Below are 9,969 nucleotides of genomic sequence, written 5' to 3'. Positions count from 1 at the left end.
GTGCGTGAGCTGCCGTAAGCCTGCAAGAGGTAGGCGCCCAGGCCTGGTTTTATAGATCAGTGCAATAAAAGAGGACCGTGGAGCTTTGCTGTAAAGTATTTCCCGGGAGTATTTCAAACATGTAATTCCTAATCATGGTAATTGACACACACCACAAACAACGAATACCGACTACTATATAAATTGCATATATAGGCCTACTTTTTTTTAATATTTACACTACTTCACTTGTTATACTACTAGAGGTAATGCTAAAATGTGAAAAACTCACTCCCCAAAAGAGTGATTCACTTATAAAACCACTCAAAGAGTGAAATGTGTTTTTTAACTTTAAAACCACTCTAAAAAGAGTGAAAACCACTCTAAAAAGAGTTGATTAACTCTCAATGAGTTAAATGAAATGACATCTCTAAACGTCGATCTCTAAACGTGTTGTCTTTCATTTAACTTCTTGATCGAGTTGAAATCCACTCTTTAAGATTTTTTTAGGGGGGCACAAGCCGTTTTTCGGCAATTTTCCTATGGGATAGGCCTACTCTAAATTTTAAAATCGATTGGGACCCCCCCTTCCTGTGACCGGCCTCTATAAGTTATGCCACTGAGTCACTGACCACCACCATCCCCGGGCCACCATCACCCAACCACCACCACCATCAACAATAACAACTTGCCATTATGAAAGACTGATTTTTCGAAATGTTATATTGATGCCATCATTGATTTTTCCAGAGTGTCATCTAAATAGATATTTGAATATTCGATTTTATTTGCATTGCACAAGAAACAGTCCGACATGTTTTAATATTTAATAAGTGATGGTGAAAGGACTTATTGGCCTCTCAAATTAAGTTGAGTGTTAATTACTTCTTCCCTAGATCGGTTAATATCTATAAAATTATGGGAAGAAAAGTGAACATCCCACATGGGTTTCAACTTCAAGTTGTTTTAAGCTTGATATATTTCCTTTGTCTGTTTTCAAAAGGTAAGCGAAATACTGGTGACTAAGTAATTTTACGAATGAGTTTTGTAAATAGTTGTACTATCTCAGTGACTTGGTTCGGTTCTTTTTGTTTTCATCCTCTTATGGAGAGATATTTTAGATGACGACATGACTAAAGTATCATGTTATTATGCTGGTTTATTAATTATAAGTTTTTACAGGCCAGCCGCCAGACCAGGTCATCTTGTCTGATGTTGAATCAACATTTATTACAATAGTTGAATATATGTCACGACATTTTAGAATGTTGTTGTTGTTGTTGTTGCTTTCAGTCTTTATTGAGGAAAATGTGCGTGTGATTTTAGAATGTTGTCGTTATTGTTGCTTTTAGTCTTTGTTGAAGAAAATGTGCGTGGGATTATTGTTTAAGGGGTTGTTAAACAGTGTTAAAGTTTATTCGAACCCATTCTTTCCAAAAGAAAATAAACGATAAAGGGCTCATATGTTATAACACATTTCCTGAATAATTTATTTGCCCGGGGTGTGCGAAAGGATGTAGGGATCACCAAGATATCTCTTCCGAAGAAATTAGCTCTCCTCTATATAGGATGTGAATTATCACTAGGATCCACAACATTCTCATTTATCAATCCACAGTTCTTTAACCCCAATACATTTTGTACATTCATTGAATGACCTTTGAAAAGTTGGTTACAAAAACTCTACTCTGCAAATTGAGGTCAAATTTAAAAAAATGAATGTTTAATTGAGGTTATTGAACTATGCCTTTGGGATGAGGTCATTGTGGTCCATAGTGTATTATATCTTGGTCTTTTAAGACCAATAACAGTTCTAAATACAGCCATCTTCTATACCCACTGTAGGGTGAAGGCCTCTCCAAGGTGACGTCACTCTGATTTATCCCAGGTCTTTTTCATCCAGGTTACATCAAGAAATTTTATAATTTCGTCCCCCCCCCTCCCCATCAGCCCCCATGTCACAAGGGGAAACGCGGTAAATCACACATTATTTGCAGAATCTCTCCTATTTTCCCCCATTTTGAAGATTTTAAGCTTACTTAGCAGAGTGTGTGGTGATCTTTGGCGATTTTAGCTTTTTTGAGCGATTTCGCTCATTTTACCGCGTTTTCCCTTGTGACATGGGGGCTATATCACCCACCTCACACCAAATATTTTGAAGGGGAACAAATGCGGGTTGGGTGTGTGTGGGGGGGGGGGTCCAAAAATAAAATGTTTGAAATTGCCCATACTTTCAACCCCTGCAATTTGAAGGCAGTCAATATGAAGGATATTGCCCAATTTGAGGTCCAACATGGGGCTTTACCACAGGGTTCAATGGGAGATTTAAACTTTAAATGATTTTTCCGGAATTTCAAGTGCTTTTTTCCTCTGGCGAAAAAAAATTGACTTTCGATTCAAGTTCCTGAACGAGAGACCCCACATTACTTTTGAGTTTGGAGGCTAGCATGCTCCTTTCCATACTGCGTTGAGCCATCACTCTCAACTTCTGCTCCGTTATCTAAGTCATGACCCAAGTTTCTGAACTATCATGGCTGGGAGGACACACACTGGTTGTAGACTTTCTTTTTAAGACATAATGGCATATTTCTCTGCATCACTTCATTCAATTTTCCAAAAGCACCACATCCTGCTCTATTTTACTCTTCTTCGAACTTCGTCAAAGATCAAAATCTTGTGTTTAAAATAAACAATTTATTTATTTGATTTCAGTAGATTTTTAATTCTAATTTTAATTTCTGCAGATATGTATATTAGTATGAAATAAATAATGTATAAACCAATGAAACTGACAAAGCTGTGCCATCTTTAGTCTTATAAAATGTGCCAGAACACTCAACGCTTTAAACAAAGCAACGAATAAATCTAAACTGCATCGTATGCTGCACAAAATAATAATGCAACGATTTGCCGTCGCGTCGGACATGAATAAAACGGACCAAAATCAGAACGAGTTGTAATAATTGTACCCTGTACAACCAAAAAAAAAAAAAAAAAAAGCGGAAAAAAAGTTAAAGTTAAAGTAACTTCATTTCGCAAGCTCTCTATTGTGTAGCGGATACAGTGTGAAATTTGACTGGTCTTGCAGCCAATGGGCTATTCCACTTGACATGCATACACCCCCTAGATGGAGGTCATGACCTCAATCGCGCGCACAGGGGTGTAGCCTATCAAATGTAATCACCCATTCAGGTAATTTGAAATTCACACTCCCTGTGTGCAAGATTAAGGGCATGTCTTCCAAAGGGGGTGTATGGATTTCAACTAGAATAGCCCAATGGTTTTTAAATAAAATCACCTGTGTGAGTTTCTGCATGTAAAATCATCGGCAAGTAAGACTAGAGCCCCCATGTCACAAGGGAAAATGCGGTAAATCACACATTATTTGCAGAATCTCTCCTATTTTCCCCCCATTTTGAAGATTTGTGGTGATATTTGGTGATATTTGGCGATTTTAGCTTTTTGAGCGATTTCGCTCATTTTACCGCGTTTTCCCTTGTGACATGGGGGCTTCCATCTAACTTTCTGTCTTCCTGGGTGCATAGTACCATTTCTAGGTATCCATTCTGTAACCAGTTTGGTCCATCGTCCATCTGATGTTCTAGCTAGGTGACCAACTAGCCCAAGACCACACACTTCTTTTGTTTCACTGTTGTTTTCCTGTCTCTTTTTGTGATCCCTAGCATGCTCCTTTCCATACTGCGTTGAGCCATCACTCTCAACTTCTGCTCCGTTCTCTAAGTCATGACTCTGGTCATGACCCAAGTTTCTGAACTATCATGGCTGGGAGGACACACTGGTTGTAGACTTTCTTTTTAAGACATAATGGCATATTTCTCTGCATCACTTCATTCAATTTTCCAAAAGCACCACATCCTGCTCTATTTTACTCTTCTTCGAACTTCGTCAAAGATCAAAATCCTGTGTTTAAAATAAACAATTTATTTACTTAATTTCAGTATCCTCCACATCATGTCCCATCGATGCCGCCCTAGAAGTAACACAGCCAGGTAACAGCTACGAATGCCCGGATCTTCTACCAAACGGGCAACCAAACGAATATAACTTTTGTTGCCAAAACGACCGACCAGATGAAAATGGAGACTACCATAGCTGTTGTCAAGACCCGGATGCATCAGATGCCGCTAAGTAAGAATATATAGGCTTAAGGTTATTAATTATTTTAAACTGTTGTGATTTGGTAGTTCACAGCATCTTACGAATGGTAGTGAGCTTTGGCAAACACTGCATTGCTCAATTCATAGCGAGCGTGTAGAAGAATATAAATATCACAGATACACTTTTATAGGTGCTGCGGTTCATGAGTTACGTTGTAAAGAGGGCTGAAACAACAACACTTTCGTAAAACGTACATAACTCATTAACAACAATAAATTAAGCAAGTTTGCAAAGTATATGATTTGTAGAACGAACTTTTGCAAAACATCAAGGCGTTAATTTTCAATAATATATTGATATAGATAATGAAAATCGATTTTTAATGTTGCTTCGACCAACAATACCTCGTCTACCCTTAAGGCTAAACGTTGCTTTGTAGATTTAAGACTAGACCCTCCTCTGGCCCATGGATAATGACTGGGAATGTAGACTATTTCATATTAACCATAGAACTACGAAGGGGGGGTGGGGTTTTACGCCCAAACGACCTTAGCTAAGGTGTTGGTATAGAGGAAGATAGTTTTAGCTCGGAGTATAGGAGCACTGGAGGGCCCGGGGGCACTCCCATATATTGGCAGGCGGCATAGGACACGCAACACGGACGTACGAGGCTGGCGAAGATACAGGGCTGACAGCCCCATTCACAATACACGGTTAGCGATTATAAATGGACAATTAACATACTTGCAGTGGGGTACTTTGCAGAACCCCAACGGTTTTAGAGTAAGATAATTTTGCTTTGACACCACATAACAAATTTAGAATTGTTTGTGAAGATTTCATGATTATGTGCTAATCCAATGGCGACGTCAAAAATAGCGATATCGCATCCACCATCTGTATATTGGTACGCGTCATGTGCCTGTCAATAGACCCCATTTTTTAGGCAAATCTGCCACCCAATGACCCCCATCAGCTTACTCTCAACGACCCCTTTTTTTTTTAATACGCCACCCAATGACCCCCTTTTTTCATCAGCTTTACACCAAATTCGCGCGTATTTTGAACAAATTTTACATTTTTGTAGCCATTAACTGCAAAATCGCTAATTTTTGGCAAATGCCCAGAAAGTTACTTTTTCACGGTCAATAACGCCAAATATTTGGGAACTATGGGAAGATAATAAGATGACACCTTTGGATGAGACATGCCATTCCGAACGAAAAGAGAGAAGGACACTTAAAAAAAATCAGATGATGGGGAGAAAATTAAGGAAGGACATAATTTAATCTTTGCCGTGTGTACAATTCTACCATAAATTATATTCTTCTTTTCCTATCACAGAATGCAGGAGTTCATCAACATCTGCATCATCATCGTGTGTATAACAATAGCGCTAATGATAGGCGTATTTTGCCACACATATTGTCGAGATGACACATTCCCATGTCTCGCACCAGTTAAAAAAGATTTGAAGAAATGGTATGACATGATGATGGATTCTCTCTGTTTCTGCAGCTGCTGTCCAAAGTAAGTGTAATTGGTTTTTTTTTGTAAACTTATTTAAAAATAAAAACGAATAGTGGATATAAACATTGAGTCACTTCTTTTTGAAACATAACTTCATCATGTTCATGTCTTGAAAGTCGGGTCACCACGTCAAACATTGTTAAACTTGTGTCACATGCCCCATATTTAAAGGAAGTCTCCCGATCACAACATCAAAATACAGCAATGGCTACCGATAGCAACGGAAAAAAACCCAATGACAACAATAAAGACAAACAAAAACTTCAATGACTGTACAACAACGGCAACAGCAATGGCAACGATAACGTTAAACAACAATAGCCTAACAATAAAGAAAACGTCAATCAAACACGTCAATGACAATCGACGATAACGGCAACAACAACGACGATAAATAACAATAAAGACATGCAACGTCAAATAAAACGTCAATGACTATCCGTCAACAACGGCGACAGCAACGGTAACGGCGAATAGCATTACCGCCAAGAACAAAATTACAATAACAACAAAGAACACACACGAGAACTAGACTTGTATCTTTTTTATACATATTTTATTGTATTTTATTTGCATTAAATCATATTTATTTTATTAATGTTTATTGCAGAAAACTTCGAAGGAAAACAAAGAAAGAGCGCCTGGAAGAGAAGAAGGAAGCCGAGGTGGTTAAAGAGGTGCATCCGTCACAGATGGAAGTACCTATTGACGACTTCTGGATATGATGGAGGATGGATACGACAATCAAATAAACAAAAATAAACCACACGAGCTCACTTAGATCCATAATGTGATCTGATAATATCAAATTATTTAGTTCTTTAACCTGATTGTTTTCTATACTTGTTAAACTTGTGTTTGAAAATTGTGTTTGTAGATCAACAGAGCTATTTCGATATGCAGTCAGAACTCCACCTTAAACGACCAAAATAGCTAGTGTTTTTTTCACTCTACCTCGTTATTTCAGCTTAAAATGGACATAAACCCCTTCCTGACAGTTATTACTAATATTATTTTAGCGTTTTGGGCAAAGAATAACGAAATCAAAATTTGACGGCTTTTTGTTAAGTACAATTTAGGACATGTGTGAACATTATAAATATGCAAAAAAATCATTAAAAAGATTGTGCATTATGGCTTTAAAATTTACACTTCATTGTCGTACATTATAATGGACATTGTACGACTATTGCATGATGGTATTACTGTCTTTATCTAAATAATTATTAAGATTTTACGTAAAATCGAAAACGAAATATATTCTTGTATATATATAGATATGTATGTGAAATAAATAGTGTATAAACCAATGCAACTGATAAAGATGTGCCATCTTCAGTGTTTGTGAGAATGTGCCAGAAAACTGAACGCTTTAAACAATTAAAGCAACGAACAAAACAAAGCAAAACTATATTGTATGCTACAAAAAATAATGAAATGGTTTGCTGTCGCATCGGACATGAACAAAACGGACCAAAATCGGAGCGAGTTGTAATAATTGTACCCCTGTACAACCAAAAGCGTGACATTTTACCTAAAAATAAGATTATAAGATAATAGGATAACTCTCTCAGTAACGATAGGTCGTAGAGAGCACCAAATACCAGCAAACGCAAAACGTTGTACTCATTTAAATGTCAGGTTATATAAAGCACAGACTAAGGGTATATTCAGAAAACATGATGCAAAACATTCTAACATAATGATATTAAATGTTGGCCAAATATTTTGCAAAAATGTTTGCAAAAGTATATTTTACAATAACATTTCTACAACATTTTAAAAATGTTCAAGTTTTGCGTTTTTTTCATATAAAACGTTTTAAAAATGTGAACATGACCTTTATATAACCCGACATTTATGTTATTAAAACAGTTTGACCCAAACCTAAACGCGTCACGTTTAATGTTTTTAAGTTTGCTTTTAAGTTTGCTTTTTACTTTTTGAGAAATTAATGAATTTATCGAAAAACTTTTCGGAGAACGCTACCTTATTGGCGCAACCCCTTAATGCCTGTGAACAGACACAGATTATAGATTCCTTCCATAACCTGTGGATCAGAGGGGTAATTTGGTATATCTTTCAACAAGATTGGAGCATTCAAAAGAAATTATGACCCCTATCTGCCTATATGACTTTTAGCGATCATCAGGGTCAAATCTGAAATGGCTCTATTCTCTCACAATAAGCCTTAAACCTTCATATGTAATTTAATCAAAACAGCTCGCTGGTGCATTTCACATGGAATACCAAGAGTTCAGTTCATTCAAAGTAAACATCTCAAAAAAAGTAATTAACCCCCCTTAAATAATGGCCATTATTCAAAAAGGGGCTATTGTATTACAAATCTGTAAAATGCGTTGGAAGCAGAATTTATTTCTGCGTATTTTGACACCTCATTTGATACAATAGCACAGAAAACAATAAAACATCGGCCAATTTAATGTAGTGAGGTCCAGATTTGAAAGTTGCACTTACATACAAATTTTTACAATACAAAAGCACCCAGATATCATTACACAGAATTCCTTCCATTACACTGAATGCAAAATCAATACAATTTACTGCAACTTTCAAATCTTGGGTTACATTGATTTAAATGTACGATGTGACGTCAATATTTAGTCAATTGCTGCAAATGAGGTGTCAAAATGTGCAGAAATAAATTCAGCTTCCAACGCATTTTACAGATTTGTAATACAATCACCCGTTTTTGAATAGTGGTTATTATTTAAGGGGGGTTAGTTACTTTTTTTGAGATGTTTATATAAAATGTTACTACGTTACATTATTATTTGTAGGTGCATGACCATTAATATTGATTAATATTGTATATATATATGGCTAAAACTAGGCAAATCATGTAGATGGGTTCTATTTTAAACTTGCCGCTAGGAACACGATTTTTCCAAAATAGAAGCAGTCTAATATATAGATCCTGCCATCCCGCTTGCCTTAATACAATGTATACGTATAGGTGAATTTAACATTAATTTGAAAGTTTGTCATATTATTGAATTAAAGTTTGCAAACGAATCCTAGTTGTAGGGAACACGCTATATCGTGCCACTTGCTCTTGGGATGTGTTGGATGATTCATCTCTACACATGGTTCGCCAGTTCCGGTGTTTGGTTGTGAATTAGCAGTATCCCAAGCAGTAAAGGACGACGCAGTTCCATCACTCCAAAGAAACAAATCATTGACACCATAATCCCTTAGTCCGATATGTATCTGAAAAACAGAAAAATAGTACGCATGTACCAGTAATAATATTATTTCAGGCACCATAGAATGATTGAGTCGGGCACTAGTTACAGTTTTCTGCACAGTACTTCAGCGGTCTGCCAATTTCGCGCAGTTTATGGCGTATACGGAAGTGTGGTTCTGATTGGCTAATTGAATCATGATCATCACATCGGCACCTTACACACCGTCATCGTCCCTATATCTTCGTGTCAAAAATTACCGTGATAGTACGATGAATCCTCACGTTTTCCAACAGCTACGCATGGTGATTTTGTTCGAGATAGGCCGAGCGACTCAGGCTAAGCATACAATGTGAGATTTTGAGAGTCTGCCACACTGTTTCTATTCTATGTTTTTACGATTTTCGCATGATCAGTATAATTATGGCTGGCCGTAACCGCCACAACGTGGAGCTGCTACGCGTAGCTTACTTTTCGCTTCGTGGAGCTAAATTGACCAATCATGTTAGATCTTTTCATTACGCGGAGCCAGTGGATGCATCCTCGTTCCAGATAGAGAAAACTCTTGCCAAAATTAATGTTTACTATGGGGATTTTAAATGAATCGAATGTAAATAAACCACGACCAGTTGTACAGGATCAATACCATTGTTTGATTAGTGTATAGTCAATGTTACCTTGCATGCATGTGTCATGTGTGTGGCGTGTTTGTTTGTTTGTTTGTCTACTGTGTCAGACCAGGATCACTGACACCCACGGTACTGATACTGTCATACTATCACGGTGATCATATTGTTGAATGTTGTTGACTTTAAAATAATCATGATGCAGTCATGTCTACAGTAGAATTCACCACGACCTTTGAAGGACTTAAACCCCATTAAAAGCTATTAAACCAAGATAACACTCAATGAAAACAGCTCAACTATGTTACATCAGATCTTCTCTGGTTAAATACACACTGCACTTGTGTCTGTTTTACCTGTGCAATGAGCAATGAGCTGGTATTATAGTTTCAGTTGGGTGAATGATTATAAAGCGAACGCAACGTAATAATACTGTGTGGGCTTTTGTTTACGAAATGAGGCAATAGTCTGCTCATTGTTAACCAGCGTTCTTGAAAATGAGAAGCATA

General features: G+C 37.0%; 1 protein-coding gene across 1 annotated transcript; it reads left to right on the top strand.

The window, feature by feature from the left end:
• Nucleotides 1-784: 784 nt before the first annotated feature.
• On the top strand, nucleotides 785-6,392 carry LOC140166528 (uncharacterized). The gene is made up of 4 exons (XM_072190012.1): nucleotides 785-982; nucleotides 3,939-4,128; nucleotides 5,443-5,628; nucleotides 6,239-6,392. Exons 1-4 carry the CDS (start codon nucleotides 898-900, stop codon nucleotides 6,351-6,353), a joined length of 576 nt encoding a protein of 191 aa, XP_072046113.1. The 5' UTR covers nucleotides 785-897; the 3' UTR covers nucleotides 6,354-6,392.
• The last annotated feature ends 3,577 nt before the right edge of the window (nucleotides 6,393-9,969 follow it).

Source organism: Amphiura filiformis, chromosome 12 (assembly GCF_039555335.1).
Source record: "Amphiura filiformis chromosome 12, Afil_fr2py, whole genome shotgun sequence".
NCBI classification, from domain to species: domain Eukaryota; kingdom Metazoa; phylum Echinodermata; class Ophiuroidea; order Amphilepidida; family Amphiuridae; genus Amphiura; species Amphiura filiformis.
This window is presented reverse-complemented; position numbering and strand designations above follow the sequence as displayed.

Coding starts and splice junctions, on each gene's coding strand:
- LOC140166528 (XM_072190012.1), top strand. CDS start 898: ATGGGAAGAAAAGTGAACATCCCACATGGGTTTCAACTTCAAGTTGTT. Junction 983..3,938: donor CCTTTGTCTGTTTTCAAAAG/GTAAGCGAAATA, acceptor ACTTAATTTCAG/TATCCTCCACATCATGTCCC. Junction 4,129..5,442: donor GATGCATCAGATGCCGCTAA/GTAAGAATATAT, acceptor TTCCTATCACAG/AATGCAGGAGTTCATCAACA.